Source organism: Scaptodrosophila lebanonensis, unplaced genomic scaffold (genome assembly GCF_003285725.1).
Source record: "Scaptodrosophila lebanonensis strain 11010-0011.00,11010-0021.00 unplaced genomic scaffold, SlebRS2 tig00000043-arrow-pilon, whole genome shotgun sequence".
NCBI classification, from domain to species: domain Eukaryota; kingdom Metazoa; phylum Arthropoda; class Insecta; order Diptera; family Drosophilidae; genus Scaptodrosophila; species Scaptodrosophila lebanonensis.
The window spans coordinates 6,392,533-6,416,316 of record NW_022060545.1 but is presented as its reverse complement, the minus strand read 5'-3'; the positions used below and the strand labels follow the sequence as shown (position 1 = coordinate 6,416,316).

Below are 23,784 nucleotides of genomic sequence, written 5' to 3'. Positions count from 1 at the left end.
AATGTCGAGTCATGTTGAGAGTGTGTATCTATGTTCATGCATATACGAGTAGAATGTACGTGTATGTGTGTGAAAGCATAAGCCCGACCCAGTGCCCATATGAGAGTTGAAGTCAAACAAAAAATACATTTTTCACACACTAATTAACAGAGCTTATGGGATTAGAAATTCTGTTGTGCAATGTTTAAGGAGTTGGGAAGTGGAAGAACGGTTGATTTGAAAGACAGCGAGCAAGTCATTGAAAAAATCAGGCCGGACTGCGATTTTCATTTAGAATTACAAATATTACTGGTAATGGTGACTTTTTTCTCTGTTTAGAAAATAAACATTGCATTGTACTAAATAAAACCCCACATTAATGGCAATAAGCATTTAAAACCAGTTGCTTGACAGCACAAATCTATATCCATAAGTCTGTTAATATAATTATACTTTTCATAATCTATCATGACTTTTTTTACCTTTAATTTATTTATTTATTTTATCACTTAATTGTAACTGCACATTTGTGTGGCATTTTAGTTTAGTGTAAAAGACACCACTAGCACATTAATTTGTACATCTTGAATAGTATCTTGTATTTGAACGTGCCGTAGTTCAATATTTGTCCAAGGCAATTAAAATAAACTAGTCGTTTGACGTGGTCGTATTGCAAGCATTTCACTTTTATTTTATGAATAAGCAAAAATAAATAAATTTGTAGTTGCTTCCCACAGCAAGAAGGCTTGAGCTAAACTTCTTTGACATTTGATTTTATTTTTTCAGGTGGACGTAAATAAAAATCGGAATATTGCTTATCGATTTTTTTCTGCAAATGGCAAATAATATAAATGCAACATTTCTCTCTTGGATTCCAAGGTCGAAATGCCGAAATGTTCGCAACAAATTGGTTGACAAATCAAATGAAGCTCAAACACAATCTCTATTAAGTCCTATTAAGTTCAATCAGCGAATTGTAACTAATTTGCTGGAAAATGGTACAGCAATTAATTATACTTGATTGATTTTTGTTACTTAGAAATACTTTATCATTCGATTTACAAATAGTAGTACAATTTCAAGTCATCGCTCTAAAGTCTAATGTTTTATAAAAATAAATAACTTTATTCTTCTAAAAAAAACTGTAAAGGTTATTTAGAATGAATGTTGGAAGGCGCCTTAAATTTCACAGCATGACTTCTCGTTTTAATTATAACTAAATAAAGTAAATAAACGACTCTCTACAATTATTTGAAAACAAGTTTGAGTCGGTTATTAAATTTCAAGCTAGTGCAAAACCGACTTGTCTGGTCTATGGCAAGAGTTTTGATATTAGCCTAATAGAAAGTTTCGAAGTGCTGTTTACTTTTATAATTAAAATCTTGTGGTTGCAAATGTTGTTTCATGTTCAGTAAAAATGCTCTCTGCTTTTTTTTTACGTATAATCAAGTCATTTTCTTTACTGCAGCTTTGGCATTTCATCCGGCTTGCTGTTTGCAATTTTCATGCTCAACTCTTAAATCGTTGAATGCAAGAGCTTTGCTTCATTGACCTGACTTGATTAGTTGTTTCGGTTTTGCTCACTCTCTGTTATTGTTGTTGCGGTTGTTAGCCATCTATAACGTGTGTACACATGTGTCTCTCTATATATGTACATGTATGTGAGTGTATTTCGTACAAAATAATTACGGAGCATGAAATTGAATTGAATGAAATGGCATTTCATGGAATTACTCGTAAAACTTTTTTACCGCCTTTTTTTTTTTGAAGAAAACTTTAGTTTTTTTGTCGCTGCTGCAACGAGCTGCGCATGTATGCCGTGTTTTTCCAAGCTCGCTGTTCCGGTACGCGTGTGGGTGTATGTGTGTGTAGCTATGTAGCTGTGTGGGTGCACGACAGTTTGAACTTTTGTAAAAACATTAATTAAATGTTCAGTGGCATTAAATTGCTCGAGTACGAGCATGCATTGAATTTGTTATCAACTAAAACAACAACATGCTGCAAAAATTCAATGTGAAAATGGCAAAACTAATTTTCCCCCTTGCTGTGTGTGTCTTTGTATTTTGTGTTTGTGAACATGCCGGCAACAATATACTACTATAGTATGTACACTGGTCGGCACAATTATTTTTGACGAACTGTACTCACGACTATCGGTGCTGTTTGCTTTTAGTTTCAAGGAATAACGGTACAATTTTCATACGGGATTGAGTTCATAGCAACAACAATATGTAGGCAAAATATTTTGTCTATTACTCTTCACACCTTTTTCTACAAATGACAATGTGAGTTGACGCGGATTCAGGCACGGCATAAGTATTTGACCAAATCTTTGTCGCCGTTTTCGCGTACGTTTTATCAAGTGATACTAAAATAACTTTGGTGTAACAATTTTTGTTGACCTTTTTACATTATTTTCATTAAAATTTGATTCAAAAGTAATCGATACAATGGTAAAAAAGACAGAATTAAGTTATGTGTTAGAGCCTCAATAGTGGCGAGTTTAATGCCGGCGTAGCACCAAAGACATTGCAAATGAATATAATTTGTCGCGGCAAACAGTCCACTATCAAATTAACAATATAAGACCCACAATGACGTCAAAAACTTGCCTAGATCAGTGCTAACCGCAAAACAACACCCATTGAAGATCGAGTCCTATTGCGGGAATTTAAAAAAAATATTCATTTAAAGCCGCAAGCTGCTGCAGATCAATGGAATAAGTCGACCAAACTCCAATCAGTGAGCGTACTGTTCGGCGACGCCTAAAAGAAGAAGATTTTAGACATACAAAGCGAAGGACATACCTTACATATCAAAGGTGAACAAGCTCAAAAGATTGGCTTTTGCAAAGGAGCATCTGCATAAGCAAAAGAGTTTTGGAGAAGCGTTCTATGGACAGATGAAAGCTCCTTTGAATATAATTCATCAAAACAGTTTCAAAGACAAAAAATATCCCGTATGTCAAAAAGTGAGCCATGGCGGAGGCTCAGTCATGTTCTGGGATGCATTGCGTACAATGGGTTAGGTGATTCGTTCCCATCACCGGCTCAATGAACCAGCAACAATATTTGAGTACCCTTAACGAAAACGCATTCCCTCCGGTGACAGGCTGATTGGAGAATCATTTATCCTGCAACAGGATAACGCCCCATGCCACAAAAGCAAAATGATAGAGCATTTTTAAGCGATGTTGGTGTTACTACTCTGGATTGGCCACCACAAGTCCGGACTTAAACGTTATTGAGAAGTGTGGTCTCTTGTAAAACGTAAAAGAAATGCGTCTTTGCATAAAACCGAAGAAGAAACTATTTCCGAGGTCACTTCTCTTGGAAAGAGATACCATTAGAGGTCCTTCAAAATTTAGTGACTCAGTTCCAAGACGTCTTCAAAAAGTTATCGAAGCAAGGCGGGTATACATTTTATTAATCTACCATCAATTTCTTATGTTTTGTTTAGTATTAAGCTTTGTTTTTTTTGTTAATATCCATGTCAAAATACTTATGCCAACCCATGAAAATTACCTTGATTTATAATTTTAAAGTTCTATAAAATATATCCTTTGAATTATTTTTAAGTTGTAATACCAATATGGAATTGAGAAAAAAGGTTCCTTTGATATCTTAAACCAATAACCAGTTATTGACAAAAATGTAGATTTTCTCTCGTCAAAATAATTGTGCCGACCAGTGTATGTACATACTATATAAATAAAACAAGCGGTAGAGACAAACATATACAGAGCATTTTCTCCTTGTATAGTTGTATGTATTTTATATAAATTTAATATAATTTATGGTCGGGATCAACTCAAAGTGACCCTCGCCCCCCGAATTGTTGCGCCAACTTGGGCAAACGAAAAGCATTTATGAAAATTGCGCAAACCGAGTAAAACTGTTTGCACTTGGTTTTTTATATCACATCTTATTTTTTGTTGGTTGCTTTTTCAATTTTATGTTAAATTTGCTGGAAACTGCTGTACAAAAACAACTGCCGCAGCAACTTGTGACTATGTGTGTGGTGTATATGTGTGGGTGTGTGTGTGTGTGCGGGACAAACCAAATTGCAAATGATGAAACTTTGCCCATCATAAACGCCATTTTATGTTATCCAATATGGCGTCGGTGTCGAAGAGAATGATGCCCGTCTGCTAGGTCCTCGCTAGCGTTGGCCTTTTCCAAATGTTGTTGTAAATTTTCACTTTTTAGTTTGAAACTTTGTGTGCTTGTACTTTTTTGCTCTTGCTGTGTTGTTGTGCTGCTGGCCCAACAATTTTTGGCGCCCTGAGCAGGCTCACTAATCGCCATATTTCTGCATCAATATGGCAATTACCGCGCTTTTCTTGTTTGCCCCAATCGTAAAATAAAATAGAATCCCCAACGCCTTCTCCCCCACTCTCTTTAAACTTTCATTTTTCAAAAAAAAAAGATTTTGGCACACAACTTACCATAAAGCAAATACTCTTGATGTTGTAGTTTTTCTGTTGCTGCTGCTACTGCTGCTGCGGATAGTGGCTTTAAAATTTTGCGGAAATTTTCAGGCCTTGACAAGAATTAGAAAATTAACCTCGACATTTTCACGATGCGACACGAAATTGGTTCTCTGTGAGGTACTTTGCAGACGTAAAAATTTAGGTTACTTAATTGTATATGTGTATTTGGTAAATAACCCTTGGCAAGAAACAGACTTGAGTACCCTTGGAAAGTGTATGAAATGATGGCCGGCAAGAATGGAAGTGAATGATTCTAAGAAGCAATTTTTTACTGCACATTAAAATTGTGCGGTTTGTACGCGTCTCGAACGTCTGGCGTCATCTTTAATAAAGATTAAAGTGCCCTCCCGACCCCACTTTCCAGCTAGATAGATAGATAGTAATCATTATTTGAGATTTTATTTGTGTCCCTCATCTCGTAATGCCGGCAAATAGGTACATTACGTAATTACCAAATTTGCTTGCTATGGCAATTTCTGCAATTAAAGGTTCAGATGTTTTTAGAACAACTTTGTTTGGGACACAACCACAACCCCAATAATTCGTTCTGTTTTAATGAAATTGTCCTGCATTTGGCTTTTTTGCTCGACAAAGTGTCATTATCATTGAAGTCGTGGTTGCCAGCCAGTTGCCAGCCAGCTGCCCGCCATCCAATATTTGTATAATTTGTCTTTATTGTCATTGACATAGGCACATTTGTTGCGGCGATTATCTGGGCAATCTTTAAGTGGACAAACAGCTGACGCTGCTAATGGCGTGGTGCACAAACATGGAACGGAAGCCGGCAGTCAAGTAGGTTGGGGACGATATGGGGCAGTTAGTTGACATTTCTGTTTATTCGCGTGGCGGATAATTGTGGTACGAGCACAAAATCAACGTAAATTGTTTTTTCCTTTTGTGCGACCCCGACGAGAAGAATGCTTGTAATAAAGGTGCATAAATATTATTTTTAGGCCAGACCCCCTTAAAGTTGTGTGCTTAAATAGCGAATTACATTGTGTATATGTGTATATAAATGAATATGAATACCAATTAGAAAAGGGACTTATTAATGTTCTATAAACAATTATACTATCAATATTGTGTGCTTGTTAAAATCAATTGAATACAAAACGAATTGAAAGTCATTAATGAAATATAATGGCGGTATCATTACGGCAATTCCATAAACATAAATATATAACTAAAGGAATTGTGGAAGAAACTCGTTTACTGAAGACAAACCTCCGATGGCTGTAGCTTAGAAACAAACAATAACTAGTGACAACTAGCTAAATTATTTTTAATTTAATTTATTTTAATTGTTAGAAATGCTTCCATTTAGACTTCTTCCATTTATACTTCTACACATTTTTATAATAGATTGAACACTATTTTCCATTTGAATATTTTGTTACTACATGTAAAGCAACAAAAGTTGCATTTTTCCCTGTGACTGAAAATAATGTGAAGCTTGGGTGATGTTTATGGTTCGGGAAATGCTTGGAAATTCTGCAATGTTTCAGATACCCGAAACCTTATTTCTTAAAAACGAGCAACTGTGTAAAATGTCTGAAAAATTAGTAGCGAAATGTAAGCTGTAAAAAGAACAATTTTCATTTACTATCATGTATAATATTTGCTTGATTCGCTATACCTCAATTATTGTTAAATATTGGATGTTGACGAAATTGAACAATGATTTTTATATCACTAGGCTTTCACACTTTATAGAAATCCCAAATGCAGCAGAGGCCACAAGCATTATAATATCCTATTAAGTAGAAGGATTTTTATTAAGCTATCAAACCGTACAAAATCGCCTCGATGTGATAGTAAAAAGAATTCGCTTCTCTGCTTTATGTTTTTTAACACGAGCATAAATCTGTGTGCCATAAAAACTCCTCTATATACGTTTTCGTAAATAATGGCATAGTAAGTGCCAATAACTAGGGTCAGTTTGTTTCTCACTCAAAAATCGGTGCAAAAGTCTCCTTTGAAAATTTTGGCCTTTGCGGGATCTATAGTTCAGCGGACATCATAAACTTGTAAGAATTTACGATTACGTATCGCCATTGTTGGTATATTTTTTTATTGAAACAAATACACGAAGCTTCAGTTATTTAAAATATGCACGGCAATTGTCTGCTTAATGTAAATCCACCTGCGTTAAAGTCTCGTGGAAACGGTAAATTCTGAAATAAAATTTAACACGTTAACAACGGATAATAAATGGTAATGAGAAACTTCACAGGCAGCTCAACAACAGCAACAGCAAGTAAAAGCAAGCGAACCACCAGTTGGGATAATCATCAAAAGACAAACAAGCCTCGCGCACTTAACGACCAATACAAAGCCAAAAATAGGGAAAGGAACGCCAAGTACTGGGACCGAAGCTAATGGAGGTCGCACCATGAAGGTTTCTCTGTCCAGCCCCCACCAGCAGTAGAAAGAACAACAACAAAACAACAAAATGCCACATAAAACGTACACATGACACGCATAATTATTTTAATATTTAATGACTGTAAAAATCAAAAGAAATAGGAACGGGCGATGGTGGCGCATTCAAGTTTGCCCAAAAAATTTCACTGAAAGAAATATTATAAATTCGTTCAGGGTAATATATAAGAAATCTATGGGCATGATTAGTGCCTGAGACTGTAATTTCTAGAAAAAAGGTGGGCAAACGGACAGAACAGATTGTGCCATCGATTCGCACTTAGCGTTATTATAGAGGACTGAAGCCCAAAAGGAACTTAAAAGATTCGCATTTGCTTTGGAAACTTAAAAACAAATAAAAAACTCGAAAAAGAGCTTAATAGAAGAAAAAGCGTTGTATCGAATATGAAAAATTACCAATAAGCAGACAACCTTAGACAATTTTTATCAAATGTCTTCTATACAGTGAAAAATACATTTTTAAGATTACATTCAAAAACCACTTGCGATTTTACTACAGGCTTATATTCTGAGCACTTTTGGTAAACATCACTTCGAATTTAATTTAATATCGGCTTGCTTTTTAGCAGCAACATGTTCGAAATCGAAAGATTACAAGTCCGCACAAGTTTTAATTTCTTATGGTAAAAAATGAAATCGTTTAAATATTTAGAAAACTTTATTTGGTGCTAAATATGTATATTATTTTGAATTATGGACATGTTTATATAAAACTCAAAAACAAATGATCAAGTGACAAGTATACTCGTATGAACCATTTTTTGAAAGGAATATTCCCAATTTCCGAATCCGATCACATTATGCGGAATTGCTGAAGAACGATTGAGCTTTTTGCGGTATCCTAAGCAGTAAACTTTGATAATAATGTTATGACTTCTAAAGGATAGTTTTAAACCGACAGTATAGTATATGAATAACCCATTTTATTGAAAGGTCTATCCTAAGCAGCGAGTTGTAGGAAAGAAAAAACTTTGGAAACCAAGGGTTTCAAACTTTGATCGCAGTTCTCATTCTCTTCACTATATTCAATAGTTTTTGAGTCGGGAACAGATCAGGCACATCTTCAATAAATTCGAAAATGCTTATTTCTCGGAGTGTACAAATAGGGAGATACAGCTGTTGAGAGCAGCTATAAAATGGGAAGCTGGAGGAGCAGGAAAAGAAAGTGGATAAACAGAAAACGAATAAGAAGAAGCAGAAGCACGCAATGAGCGTGTCGGCACTCACCACAGGCACGGGTATCACGCAGTAGACACAGGGATGTCCAACAGCAGCGGCGGCGGCAGCGGCGGCGACAGTTGGCAAACCGTAGGCGGCGTTCACGCACAGATGATCCGTTTTAAAAATCTTTGTTGGCGGCGGTTGGGCATTACGGAGGATGAGGCGTTGGAGCACGTGTAGAGCGTTGTGGACGACGACGTTGTGCGGCTTGTTGATACGGCGTTGGCGGCAGAGGCTGAGGCTGAGGCGGCGCTGCGTGAGTTGTTGTTTGTTGTAATTGTTATTTTGCAACTGTTTAACTGTTGCGGTTGCTGTTGTTGTTGTTCCCTCTGGTACAACTGCTGCTGTTGCTGTTGCTGGTGTGGAGGGCGGAGGTGCTACCAAGGGAATGGCTGCAGACAATGAACTGTTCGCGTTGTTGTTGCTGTTGTTGTTGTTGCTATTATTTGTTGCTGGCGTCGGGTTGGGGTGTGTAAGACCGAGGCGTTAGCGTTAGAATTTGTTAACAAGTATTTGTTGCTGTTGCTCTTCCTCGGCTTGTGTAGCTGCTTCTAATTTAAATGTCTGTGACTGGTTGCTTTGGCCTTGCTGCTCCTGCTCCTACTCCTGTTGCTGTTGCTGCTTCGTTTGCCGCCGCTGCTGCTGCTGTTGTTGGTGTTGCTGTTGCTGTTATTGCTACTTTTGTTGTAGCTGTTGCTGCGGCTGCTCCTCCTGTAAAGGTTTGCTCCTGTGTTTGCACAACTGTTGCCAATTGGCTTGTTACACCAGCGACCTCCTGCTGCTGCTGCTGCTGTTGTTGTTGCTGCTGCTGTTGCTGTAGCTGTTGCTGTGGCGGCTCTTGTTGATTGAAGTTATTTATGTAACCGTTGTTGTGGGTAGCGGCGAGGTTTTTCTCTTGATTGACGCAATTTTAATGGCTATTGATGTGCACGTTGACTGTGAATTAATTTTACGCTTTTTGCAAGCTAATACCTTTTTTGTGTCTGCCTTAGACAGCCGTGTCCTCGTTGTCTTCGTTTCTAGTTTCGATTCGTTTGCTTTGTGCCTTAGTTATTGTTGTTTTTTCTTTCTTCTGCCGAACTTTCTTCGCTTTGTTCTGCAAATGTATTTGTCAAGTTCTTGACGACTTGTTTGCTTTATTATGTATATATATATATATTTTTTTTGGACTTTCGTCTTTGTCTTGCGGTTGATTTAATAATTTAAGCGGCTTTTACACACACACGCACAATCTTATAGGCACACACCGCACAGAGACAGACAATTGATATTGATTGACTGAGGTGTGTTTAAATTTAAGTTGTTTATTTATTTGATTTTTATTGGAACATTCAATATGCAGATATTTGGATATTTAAATTTTATACGCTTTTTGCTATTTCTCTAAGCAACTAACACTGAACAGTTATAAGATTTTCAAAGCGCACAACAAACACAAACACAATTACAGTTACAATTATAATTGCTAAAGCACACAGAGACACAAATGGATTTCTTTATTCTTATTTGTTCAAGCTAAGCTTTTTGTTTTTACTAACTCTATTAAATACTGGATGTCCTTTTATTTTATTTATTAATTTTAATTAGTGTTTTAGTTGTCTTGCAATCCGGCTAAATTTTATTTCACTCCAAAATTAATCTACTTTTTCTATTCTTTAACATTTAAAAATGAGTTTTAGCATTTAGTTGAGAAGAGTTCTTCAAATCTTTTATTGTCTGTCTACGTTCACTTTTTTTTTAATCAATGTAGTTTTCTTTTAAATATTCTAGGCTTTTGAAAAGTTGTTTTTTAATATTGTATTATTATTATTATTTTTTCTATTATCGCTTTGGAGTTTTAAACCCGCTGGAATTGTTTAGGAAATAATTTGTTTTTTTTTTTTTCGTTTTCTTTTAGTCAATAACTTGTTATTGCTTTTCAACTTGTTGAAATATATAGCGTATTTGGAATACTTTATTTATTACTTTCGCAATTTAACACATTTATTTATTTATTCTTTGTTTAACTATATGTCGGTTATTCATCAAAATTTTCCAATTGTTGCGCTTATCTTTCACTAATGTAGATTTATTGAGCAAACGTTTTTAATCAATTAAATTAATTAAAACTTTGCCGCTTCAAAGAGTCGTTCTTCTTCCTTTGTTTGTTGTTGTTGTTGTTGTTTAAAACATCACCGTTTATTGTGTAAATAATACTGAATATTATCTAAATCGCTCAGAGACAAGTTGAAACGCACACGTCAACCGACACACACAAACACAAAGCGACGGACTTTAAATCAAAGCGAGTGTCCAATAGTTGGCAAAGCTATATTTATATATAGAGATTTCTTTTTTCGGACAGAATGTACTGACAATAGCATACATATATAATACACGACGATTATTTAAGTTAAAGCCGCTTTCAACAGAATATTACGTATACGCACTGCGACACAAACACTTGAGATGATTAATAAATTTGACTTATTTCAACAAAATGGCGACTACTTGTCGAATGAATTCCTCTGGATTATTTATTCTTTCTTTCGCTAGCTTGCAAACTGACTGTCTTGACGACTTGACTAACTGACTGACTGACTGACTGCTGGATGGCTGGTTGGCTGCTTGCTGGCTTGCTTGCTGCTTGATGCTTGCTTGCTAGCTCGCTTGGTTGCTTGCTTGGCTGGCTTGGCTGGCGTTTTGCTTTAGTTGCTTGTTGGCTGTGTCTGTCGTCGCTTTCCGTTTGCGAAAATGAGGAAAAGGCGTTTAACTTAACTTGACAATCGTCGAATGGATTCTGAATTTCTCATTGAGTAAGGTTTCATGTTTAACTTGAGCAGGATTTCACAGAGTTCGGCAAACGCAGACAGACGCCAATCGGCAACATTCGCGCCGCACGATGACGCACTCGTTAGCCGGCAAAAATGTGTTCAACTCATTTGCAGGATCCACAAGCCGACGCATGCGCTCTGCCAAGGCGTTGCAACTGTCTACATTCCTGTACCATGGCCAGCTGAGCATTCAGCTCTGCAAGGCGTTCCCAACGCCACTGAGAGTTCAGCCTTCACATATAGCCAGACACTAAGACACTCAAATACGGGTACACTAGAAGCAGGCTGGCCGAACTGGCCGTCTTGTTATGGCTTTGCACGGCGCCTTCAGTGCAATTGAAATGCAACTCAGACCAAGCAGCAGGAGCAGCAGCAGCATTAGCAGCTGCAGCACCAATTACCTTAACAACTTTTCTTTTGGGTAATTGTCAACATTGAATTTAATCACAAATTGCTGCCTAATGCTTCTGTTCTTTCTGTCTCTTTCCCCCGCTGTGCCTCTTCTAGGCCACCAGTTGGCCAAAATAGCTGCCAACGAAACGAATTTGTCCGAAACGAATCAAATATAAATACAAGCACATTGCTTTGCAAAAGTTTCACCGAACTCAAATATTAGACTTTCCAATGCAATTCTAACAACAATTTGTGCCAAAGTCAAACAAAATGTTGCCCACATTCAATTTGTAGTGGGACGTCTACCCGTAAAAGCAATCAGTTAGGCACGGTCCATAATCACAGAGTCACGTGCTCAAACCTCAAATGGATGCTGGACATACTCGGCATATAACAAGCGGAATCAGGTTTAATCGCCCGTCACTACATCAAGATAAAGTACTTTTAAGTCTCAAGTGCTCAAGTCTTACTAATTTTCCGTCTTAGATCGATCTTAAAGGTAATAAAAGAATATGCTCATTATGAAATAAGTTTCACAAGCGCCTTCATATTTAATATATTTTTTAAATATGTAAAATTATAGTTATTTAGAGAAAACTTTTTCTTCAAAAATAAATTCAAACTAATTTTTTTATGTTCAATAGAAAACATTCGTTGATAAAAACGGAAACACAAAGTATACTACATACTTGTATATTATTCTATTATAATGTTTGAAATTTTACAAGAAGTAGTTTGAAGGATATTGAATAATTTAAGAAATGATGCGGCTAGCGATGTAAGGCTTCTTAAAAGAAAGACGTAGACTTATGAAAGGTATTAACATGTGATGTGCTTCTGAATTAAATTAAACTAAACAACTCTTCTGAATGTCAATTTGTTACATCAAAAGCGGCATATATTCTAACATACAGAGTCGACTGAATTGGTTAAAGCATCCGATAATATGGATTATTCATTATTAAAAACAAAAAGAACCATCAACACCAAGATTAAGAAACTTGGCAATCAATTCTGACATGTATAGGAATTTTGTGTTTTTACGGATGGTCCGATTGTCACCGAATACCACTTGAATGTCTATGTTTTTAACGTTATTCTATCATAATTCTATTATCATACTATCATATATCTATTATCAAGCATTAGAGGTATATATTACCCTTTATTAGCCCAAACAAAGGAAAGACTTGTCTGCATGTGTTGAGGCCAATTCGTTTGATTCACATCCTTGCATCAGCGTCCGATTATACATAGAAATATACTTATTTATTTATAAATAGACGATTTATAAATCTTAGAATGTTTTGAACAACTTTTCATTGCAATCTAAAGGCGCACTAACTTGAGGAAAGCCTATATACACAAAGATTAAATTATATGGAGCCATTGAAAGGCCTCTCCTGCAATGCAAGCCCAGTGGCCAGAACATACGAGCATGTACAAGTTTATATCCAGAAAAAATATAGCAACTGCAATTTTGGACCGAACGCTGTACACAGCGACTGGAAACTCAAAAAACTCATTGCTACGAGTAGAAGCTGTACACAATGGCTTCAAAAACGCAGCCAGATGCGAAATGAAATTATTTTTTTCAGCTCGAGGCGCAATAACGCCAAGCAAGACGAAAGGAAAACTCCGCGTGCGACTGTTTAGATATACATACATACACATTTTCTTGCTTTCTTTTTATTTTTTTTATTATAATATTTTTTTTTTTTTTTTTTTTTTTTACTTTATATCACAGCTCTAAAATTTTTAGCACACATTTTTATTTTGATGTGGCTGGGGGATGTTGCTGTTGTTGTTGCCAGCGCTGAAAGCTGTTTAAATGGAACGCCCATGGAAGCAGCAGCGCTGGCAACACTGGCAACCATTAGGATGCCAAATAGACGTCAGCACAAAGCTGCCTAAAACGCACCTGCCGACTGCGCTTTGGCCACATTGTGCGGTTTCAACTCTGAATAGTTTATTATAAATACAACACACAACCACACACACCCCCAAAAAATACACGCACATACATACACTCGTAGATGCATGTACACCAAGAGAAAATATGCACACTAACAAATAAATATTCGCATATTTTTTCAGTTTTGACAATAAAATAAGGTTTACAGCATAGTTATTTTATTAAATGCGCTGACTTTGGGAAAACCATATAAGCAATTAAAGGAATAAAGAGAGCCAGGGTTTAACCAGGTTGGAATTATTTTTCTTATTTTATAATTTTCATATCACAGAGTTTTATAAAAAATAATGAGTTTTTCTTTATTCATACCTTATATTTATGAATTGAATTTGTAAAAAACAAAGTAAACAAAAGTAATCAGATGAACGACTGTACAACTACAATTTGCATACATTTGGAAATAATTTTAAAAACGACATTTTTTCTTAACGTGTGTGTGTATGTATGTTTATGTCTGACAGTTCTGCGACTACTTACAAATGTAAAACTGCCTTTGTACGCTACAGTCATGCCCATTTCTATTTAGAAGCAAATGCATAAAATATGATGGCATTATAATTCTGTTGAAATCTGCACAGAAATTAGGAGAAAAGCCTTTTTATTTGGCGCGCAGCATGAAATATTAATGTGCGTTGCCTTGCTTTGAATAATGATTGCAGGTAGCTGGTCCAGACTTTTACTGCTTGATGCCTGGTGGCTGGCTGGCTGGCTGGCTGGCTCTTAGTCCAAATGACTTAGAATGCTGATTGTGTTGAGGGAACTTGTGATGCTAAGTTAAAGAAGGGCTAAGTCGGAATCTGAGTCTGAGTCGCGCCTTAGGTTGGGGCTGCTGTTTAACTTGCGTCAACCTGCAACTGTCAGCAATTGATGTACGTGTTGTTGGAGTGGCGCGGGCGCTCGAAATGTTAAATATACTCGTACATATAGCCGTAGCAAGAAGAGTAGAAATAAAGCAATAACAGCAACAACACCCGGCAGAGCCGCAGAAAGAGCGCGGTTCAATTTTCCACTCAAATGGGCCAACGCTGCGTATGACACATGTCGATTGCAGTGCTCTCTATTGGCCAGCATCAGAGTATCAGGAATCAACCCCAGCATCCGCCCCACTCGCCCCTTACCCTAAGCAACGTCTCATTGACTCGATTTGAATGAATGACTGACTGACTGGCTGGATGACTGACTGACTGAGTGGATGGGATGGCTGGTTGACTGACTTTTGGGGTTGCCTGCTTGCCTGATTGCTTGATTGATGCATTGAGCGTTTGATTGATTGATTCTTTGTGGCGCTGATTGCTTATATATGTTAAATTTATGCAGCTGCTGCGCTGCTCGCCATAATTTGCATTCACATTATGGCAATTTGTGATTGGTAAGAGACTGAGTTTCCCCACATTAGGATGAAAATCATAAATTAGAAATACTATATAGTCTATGTATGTATAAATATAGATACATTTTCACGCACTTTTTGTGAAAAGCTAAATTAGAGCTGGTTGTTCCTTATGTTACCAAATGCAGCATTCGAGAATTAGCCAAAAATATTGTTAACTTTCTGACTATTTATTGATCAGTATCGAACCCTGCTGCGGGTGGGCTCTCCAGGCAACATTAAAATAGGCATGTTAAGGGATCGATTAAACTATCTTTTTATTTTGCTTTTTAAATCATTTTTTAATAGTTTAATATTATTTATGATGAAATGATCGTAGCCGTGAAAACCACTTCTGGCTTCTTTTTTAAATCAGAAGCTCTATCAATTGAGTAGAACCTTTATATAAAGTTAATATTTAAAAGAATGAGGCTCTTCCTACTTAGATCATTGAGTACAGAAACGTACGATATAAAGCGACAAAAGCAGCTTTCAGCCGAAATCTAACTCAGCATTTAGCTTTCTATAACAACTAGAAGAATTCAAAATCTAAATTCCATGTCAGTTCGAGCCTCAGACTAAAAACTGCTGAAATACACCAAATTCTCTAGTGATATACAATAAATTAAAAACAAAACTCAACTGATTAGGTTCAGTATATACATATATGCAAATGTACATATAGTACTTATTATTGCGTTCGCTGATTCGAGTTCCAATCGTAGGTGAGGTTACATTAATTATGATTCCCACACACAGTGGTTTCAATGCGAAAACCAAATCGAAAACTCAATAAAACCAAATTAAAATGGACGCAGAGTACCTACATACATATGTATGTATTTATGTAAACACAAACATATAAATATATACATATGTAAGTATATATAGTATAAATATATATGCAAAAACACACAGATACGGAAATAAAAAATATGTATGTATATTGTTGATGCACTTACATTTGCATAATTTTGTGAGCGCGGCATCGGTGGTGGTAGCTGTTGTGAATTCGGGAGCCCACGCATGTGGGTTCCGCCCATGCCGCCGCCGCCTCCGCCACCACCCGCACCAGCGGGTCCAGCTTGCTGATGTGGCGGCGGAGCTGGGCTATAGCGTGGATGCATTTCAATGTATTTGCTCTTTTAGTGTCTGGCCAAACAAAATTCGAATTGTTATACAATTTGACGTGCGATTCAACTGCAAGCAGAGAACAATTAAAAGAAAAATTATAAAATTAAAATTAAACACAAGGTATATGCGCAATTTTGATAAGAAAACGTGTGCGATTAGAGAAAGTGGGTAATAAAAAAAAAAAAAACAACATTAAAGGTGGTGACGCCTAAATGTCAAAAGTTAGATGGGTTTGTGTTTTGTATAACAGCCGCAGCGCCAGTTTACAGTCTACCGTTAACAGCAGTCTGTTATTAACAGTAGCAGCGGTAATAGGCGAGCTGCTTCATGGAAAATAAATTAACACATTTCGCATTATAGCATTTTAAAATATATATTTTATAATTTATGTGCATTTTTTTATGTCTACCTCTAATTTTATCTAAAAATGATTAATGAAGGCCAGAGGTTTATTTCGTTGGGCAACACAAATTAAACTACTACTTTATGACAACAGTTCAGCTATTATTCAAAGGGTTTTAAAAATAGTAAATAATATTAATAAATGATGAACAGCATATTTAAAATATTTTTGTGGCAGAAGCTATCAACAACAATATTTGTAATCATATCGTTCTTTAATCATAAATTTTTATTGATAAGTAGCTATATGACGATCTCTATATCATATAGTCATGGTCTCGATCCGCCAAAAAGACGAGTCACCCACTCAATAGCTCTAAATCATTGGAAGGAGGTAACAGACAGACTTTTTGTACACCACGAACTAATAAAATTCTAATTCTATAATTGACTACCTTTACCGCGAATCTAAGTACTATTCCTCAAAACGTACTGTCAGTCTACTGCACTTTTCAACGCTCCACCACAACACTGCACACACATCTAAATTTTGCTATTTTTCATTCGGTAATGTGTTGTTGGAAGGGGGTGTACAGGGAGCTTTTCGACCGTGCGTTCAGATCATTTGCTGTTTGTCTAATTTGTAATTAATAGCGCCGCCGGCTCCGACACTTGCGCCTGTTTGTTTGTCCAACCGTCCGCGTGTCTGTTTTGTCTGCTTGTTCGTACCACTTTTAGACGCTACTTTGTTGCATTGCTTATGACTTTGTAGTTGTTGTAACCTGGCGTGTGAGTAACGCGCGCGTTTTATTTTAGCTGTTGCATTTGCAGCTCATATTGTGGCACTTGCATGCATGTCGCTTAACAGACAGTTGCACGTAGACTTTATAAATAGCACACAGCCAAGTTTTATTTTTACGGGCAGACTCACACACACACACTTACACATGCGAATTTAAATGGCTAGACGACGAGTAATGCAAATAAAATATTTTTGTGTGCTTGGGATTACAAACTTTCTGGCAAACTTTCTAATTATTTTTGATTTTTGCTTTATTATTAATTGTTGCTTACACAACGTACTCTGTTATTCGTGGCTGTGTTGTTGTTAGCACTATTGTTGTTGTTCCTGCTGGGGTTATTAGAATAATTGCAGCTGCGAAAGGGGACAATGACAGCTGTAGCTGACTTGAATCGTACAAACACCGAGAGAGTGCGTGAGAGCACAACTGGCGCTCTGCGAGAGCGCACCGGCAAAAAACACGCAAAAGAAAATGGGGAGAGACGCACAACAAGTGAGTACAGAGCGAAAGCAGCGGCAGAGACAATGGCATGATGTTGATAACAGTTAAAAACGCAGCCCAAATTACAGCACATTGCACAATACGAAGGGTATTCTAAAAATAATTTAGAGAATCGATTTGAACTAAGTTTTGGTACTTAAAGAAAAAAAAAAAAATGTTTGCAGAACATGCGACAGTAATTAATAGAAATTTTTATTTCTGTAATGATATTTAAAGAGTAAAACAATAATAATAATTAAAAAGGAAAATCCGAATACAACTCATAATCAGTCGTAGAACAATATGTCTCTGACGTGGTTTTGTTTTAACAGTTTGTGAGCTAGATTTTGTTCGCTTTATTGCAGATTTTGTTTAAAGCAGCTGTAACTTTTAATGCAAAATTGAATACCCTTAATGACATCAACAAATTAGCAGCTGTTTTAAATCCCCACCACAGCAACAATTTTAATTTTAGGTGCATTCTGTGCCAACAAGTTTGCTCGTGTATACTGCGCTTATTTTAAGAGCATACTATTGAATAGATTATATATTCGCTGAAAAGGGAAGGGCTCAGTAGGAGTAAAGTAAAAGACAATAGTCGCGGACCGCCGTGCGTCTGTTCGCTTTAGAGTTTTATTGGAGACTGACACTTTTGCTATACATATTCTTTATGCTTACATTCGTATGCAACAGTGACAGATAACTTGTAGATAACATAAGATTATTATCTGCTTATATTAACATGCGTGCATTGGTACTTATGTTTGTATTGATTTTCAACACCCTTCCTCAATGCAAACATGTTTTACAAAAATTTTCAAATCAAATTTAACAGCTTTGTAAAATGAACATGCTTCGCTTTAGGGAGATTTTTCGTTAAAATATCAGCTATCATTTCATTGGTTGATGTATACTGTAAAACAATTTGTTCTTCGTTTACAACCTGTCTTGCAAAATGATATCTAATATCAATATGCTTTGTTCTTTCATGGTGTACAGGATTCTTAGCTAATTGTTGAGCACTTAAATTATCGCCATGAAGAATAGTTGGAGTACTCGAGTCACCGCAGCCAATCTCCACTATAAGACGCCGTAGGTATATGGCCTCCTTACACGCAGTTGAAAGAGCCATATACTCCGCCTCCGTGCTGCTAAGTGCCACGCTGCGTTGCTTTTCAGATCGCCAGGATATGGGTCCTCCAGCCAAGTAGTATACATAGCCAGTATACGACTTGCGATCGATGCGGTCGCCACCCCAGTCTGCATCCACATAGCCGGTAAGGGGTTGTCCACACTCTTTGTAGTGCAACTTCAGGTCCACAGTTGACGCCAGGTATCGAAGCACATGTTTTACACCCACTAGGTGCTCTGCATGCGGATCTTGATTCCGTTGAGCTAACTTGGCAACGGAATGCAATATGTCTGGCCTTGTTGTAAGCGCCAGCCACATTAACTCGCCAATTGAAGACTGGTAGGATGCAATGTCAACCTTTTGACAATGCTCGCTGGTACATATCACTTGGAAACCAGCATCCAGTGGGGTCGCTGTAGGTCTACAGGTCTCGCATCCATGTTCACGCAATATGTCTTTGATGTATTGCGAATTGCTTAGCGAAATTTCGCCAAGCTCACCGTCGCGCTGCACTTCCATGCCAAGGAACAAATGCAGCTCTCCCTTGTCAACACATTCAAACGATGTTGTAATGGCTGACTTGATGTTGGCCAAGTCCTCTTTTGATCGGCATGCTATAATTATATCATCAACATAAACAAGGATTAATGATAAGTCACCTCTTCCGTTCCTTTTGTAAAGACACGGTTCATTTTCACATGCTACAAAATCTATGCCTTGTAGTACACAATCGAGCTTGGAGTTCCACTCGCGCCCCGACTGCTTCAATCCATATATTGCCTTTTTAAGCAATAAAGCCTTACTTGGATTATTGGGATCTGTGTATCCCTGTGGCTGCTTCATATAAACAGTTTCATGCAGGTCGCTATTCAAATAGGCGGTACACACATCTATCTGGTGAAGGTACAGCTTCAATTCCGCTGCTAACGCCAAAATAAACCGCACGGTTTCCAATCTGCAAACGGGTGAGAACGTCTCTACATAGTTCACGCCATACTTCTGGGAGCACCCTTTAGCAACGAGTCGTGCCTTGAAACGTTCGACTTTTCCATCAGAGTCACGTTTCAGGCTGTATACCCACTTGCAACCAACTGCTCGCTGATCTTTTGGTAAATCAGCCATCTGCCAGGTTTCGTTTGATTGTAGTGCCTGATATTCCTTTTGCATCGCCTCTTGCCAGAATACTGCATGTGTGCTACCAACGGCCTGATCATAGGATGTCGGAACCATTACGTCACTAGCAACCAATGCTCCAAGCACATTGTATTGCTTTCTTGGACGACCAGGTTTACCATTTCGAACAATTTTAGGCCGGCCTGGCCCAATCTTCACAGTATCCTCGTCAGAGTCTTCTTTTTCGACTGCACTCTCATATGCGTTGGAGCTGCTGTCGTCAGAACTGTGCTCACTGTCATCGTCGTCGATGCTTCTGTCACCATCCGTGTGAGTGACATGCTCTTGAACCTCGCATGCAGGAAAATCTACCGTAACGGTATCTTCATTGGTATGACCACCACAACGCTCATCAAATAGAATGTCTCGTTTTTCGACAATCGTCCTCGTCTCTGGGTCGTATAACCGATAGCCTTTGGCTGCTACCGAATACCCAACCATACGGTACTCATGCCCTTTGGGTTTGAATTTGCCTTTACGGGGACCCTTTGCAAGTGCAACTGCAATGGAACCAAAAACTTTTAGATGGCTAACACAGGGTTTCTTACCTGTCCACGCTTCCATTGGAGTCAGGTTGTTCAGTGCACTGGTAGGTGATCTGTTTCTTATGTATACTGCTGTGTTGACTGCTTCGGCCCACAAAGACTCGCCTAGGCCCGACTGCACCAATAAGCATCTGGACATCTCCGTTAATGTCCGGTTTGCTCTTTCCGCCACGCCGTTCTGCTGCGGAGTATAAGCCACGGTCAATTGCCTTGCAATACCATGGTGTTTCAGGAAACCGTTGAATGTTGTGTTGACAAACTCGCCTCCATTGTCGGTTCGAATACATTTGAGCTTTTTATCTGTTTGCCGTTCAACCAAGTTTTTAAATTCGACGAACTTACTGAACACTTCATCTTTCTTCCGCAAAAAATAAACAAATATACGCCTGGACTTGTCATCGATGAAGGTCAGAAAGTATTTGGATCCAGCAAGTGACTTCGTGTCGAATGGGCCGCATACATCAGCATGAACCAGTTCCAACAGCTCTTCGGCACGGTTAGTGCTTACCTTTGGGAATGGCTGTACATGTATTTTGCTTAGCATACACGTTTTGCAATTCAAGTTGTCTGGGAAAAAAACCTTTCCAATACCACGCACTAGCTCTTTGCTGATCACTTCCTTCAGACTGGTAAAATTTAAATGGCCATAACGCTTATGCCACAATGTACCATCTGATTCAGTTGCGGAATAACACCTATTTTGTTTGCCTTGAAACATATAAAGGTTCCCAACTTTATTCGCTTTCAGTATACACTCGCCGTTTTGTATAACTTTAGCAAAATGTGGCCCAAAATGTATAACATTGTTCTTTTGCACTGACCGGCTGACGGACATAAAGTTGCCATTCATTTTCGGTACATACAGTACATCTGACAACACCAAGGTACAAAGTTCTGTCTGTAACTTCACCTCTCCTCTGCCTTCGGCCTTCAGGAAACCAGCGTCAGCTAAACCGATCATTTCAGTGTGCGCAATAAATTTTGAAAATAACGTCTTATCGCAACACATATGGCTTGTTGCTCCGCTGTCCAGACACCACATGTTGTTCTCTATCTTTCCAACGTCCAACGCATTTAACAAGCTGCTCTGCTTTTCCATCTCTTTCTTTGTCGATTGCTTTTTCCCTTCACCGCGAATTTTCTCACGCTTGCACTGTGCCTTGTAGTGCCCTTTTTCGCCGCAGTTGTAGCAAACGACGATTTTTGAATTCCTTTTTGAATTCGCTTTGGAATGCGCGACGATCTGCTGCGTAGCTATAAATGCTCTTGCATTCTCGCTCTCTCCATCTGCATTGCCTCTGCGCTCTCCCTCTTCCATCAGCTTGATACATAACACATCAAATGACGGTAAATTGTCACGCGTCTCAATGGCGACGACAAAATTTTCGTATGGTTCGGGCAAGCTTGACAACAACACGATTGTTTTTAACTCATCATTTAATTCGATGCCAACTGTACACAAACCATCCAGAATTTCGTTAAATTCGTGTATGTAACTTGAAATGCTTTGGCCTTGAAACATGCGTTTGCCTAGCAATTTCTTGTACAGCGACACTTTCCGTACAGGTCCACTCGGCTGATGAACGTCCTTTAACTTTTTCCATGCCTCGTACGAAGTGTTGCAATTTTTAATGAAGCCCAATTGTGAAGCTTTTACACTTAGCGTTATAATTGCTAATGCCTTTTCATCTTTTGGCCTTGAACTCTCAGTATTACTAGGTTCAGCACCTGATGCCACACTCCACAATTCCGCGTGCACTAAGACAGATCGCATCTGTATGCTCCATGAGTCATAGTTATGCTCTTCCAATTTGTCTATTTGATATAGCGCACTCATTTTTTAAATGTTATATTTCTTGAGTCACCAAACGATTACTATTTCACAATACTTTGAACTTCTCCTATGAGCCTATATGCCCTGGGCCCATAACCTATTGAATAGATTATATATTCGCTGAAAAGGGAAGGGCTCAGTAGGAGTAAAGTAAAAGACAATAGTCGCGGACCGCCGTGCGTCTGTTCGCTTTAGAGTTTTATTGGAGACTGACACTTTTGCTATACATATTCTTTATGCTTACATTCGTATGCAACAGTGACAGATAACTTGTAGATAACATAAGATTATTATCTGCTTATATTAACATGCGTGCATTGGTACTTATGTTTGTATTGATTTTCAACACATACTACTTGTAGTTGTTGTTGTTGCCTACGCTGCTGCTGTTGCTTGCTACCTTTTTATTGTTTTTATGCTGTCTCTCCTGCTTCGCTCATTCCCCAGTGTTATACGGGCTACGTTTTTTTATTGCTATTTGGCCGCGCACACTACATGAAAACATTTGCCATTGCTTCTTACTACTATTTTATGCAATTTTGAATTGGCACCTACGTTTATTTTTTCCTTGCTTTCGCAAAAATATTTTCTATATTGTTCGAGGCGGCGAGTGCATTGACATGCGATGAAGATGACGACGGCGACTGCGACGTTGACAGCGACGACAGCAACAATTCGCTTTCAATTAGTTAAAACCTGTGAAAATTGTTACGACAGAGGCGGCGGCAACGGCCGTGGAGTTCAGCGCCTTTTCGTGTATTTGTTCGCCTATTGTTGTTGTTATTTGTATATGTATTTGCCTTGGTCTATTGGAAATTCGCAATGCACTGTAGCAGGTTGTCGGGGCAGGGGGTCGTCGTTTGGTTGCACGCTGATTACGAGATTGAGATTTTAAATTCCGCGACTACTCACGCACGCACGAACACACTCACACTAATTTACACACTCACGCACCCGCACTTGACTTGTTTTGTGTTTGAAATTGTATTTATACAGACTATTTTGTTTAACAATTGCATTGATTTGGTTTTGTTCCCTAAAACGTATTATTTATGCAAAAATTACAACGACAAAAACTTTGCGCAGCAAGCAAAGGCGAAGCGCAACACACAGAAACGATAACAAAACGACGAGAACGAATTGTGATGTGTGAAGAAGAGGTGGATGAAGAAGCAAAGCAAACTGATGGAGAGAGAGCGTGAGAGTCAAAGATTGACAGCGGAAGAGAGTAGCTCAGCTGGCCAGAACAAACGCACGTCGAGTGTGCGAATTTATTGTTGTTTTGCTCTCTCGCTCTCTCTTAATACTGGCAGCGTAAATTGAGCACTTGGTACCCGGCTAATTTTTCTTACACTCCCGTTTAGTTATTTATTGTTTAAACTGGCACTGGTAAAAATAGAATTAAATACAGATATTTTAATGGGTAGCAATATACATTAAATTGATTTGATTAAAAAGCTCAAACAAAAATTAAGTGCAATTGTTTGTTGGCTGCGTGCTATAGCAGCGAGCTTTTTATGTACATACATACATGCATATGCACATTTTTAAATGCTGGCGCGTAAATCAGCTGTTAACAGCATGTCAAGCAGTGATTTGGAGTGGGATTCACGATTGACTACATATGAAATTTTAAATGAAGGTATCATTTACTTGT

General features: G+C 38.0%; 1 protein-coding gene across 2 annotated transcripts in view; it reads right to left on the bottom strand.

Annotated features, from left to right (window-relative positions):
* LOC115622987 (protein alan shepard) overlaps positions 1-15,811 on the bottom strand; it is a 220,218-nt gene extending 204,407 nt beyond the window's left edge. For both annotated transcript variants that reach the window (XM_030517141.1, XM_030517142.1), the window contains exon 1: positions 15,647-15,811. In XM_030517141.1, the coding sequence (XP_030373001.1) occupies positions 15,647-15,811 (165 nt within the window). The remainder of the gene's footprint in view (positions 1-15,646) is intronic.
* Positions 15,812-23,784: the final 7,973 nt, after the last annotated feature.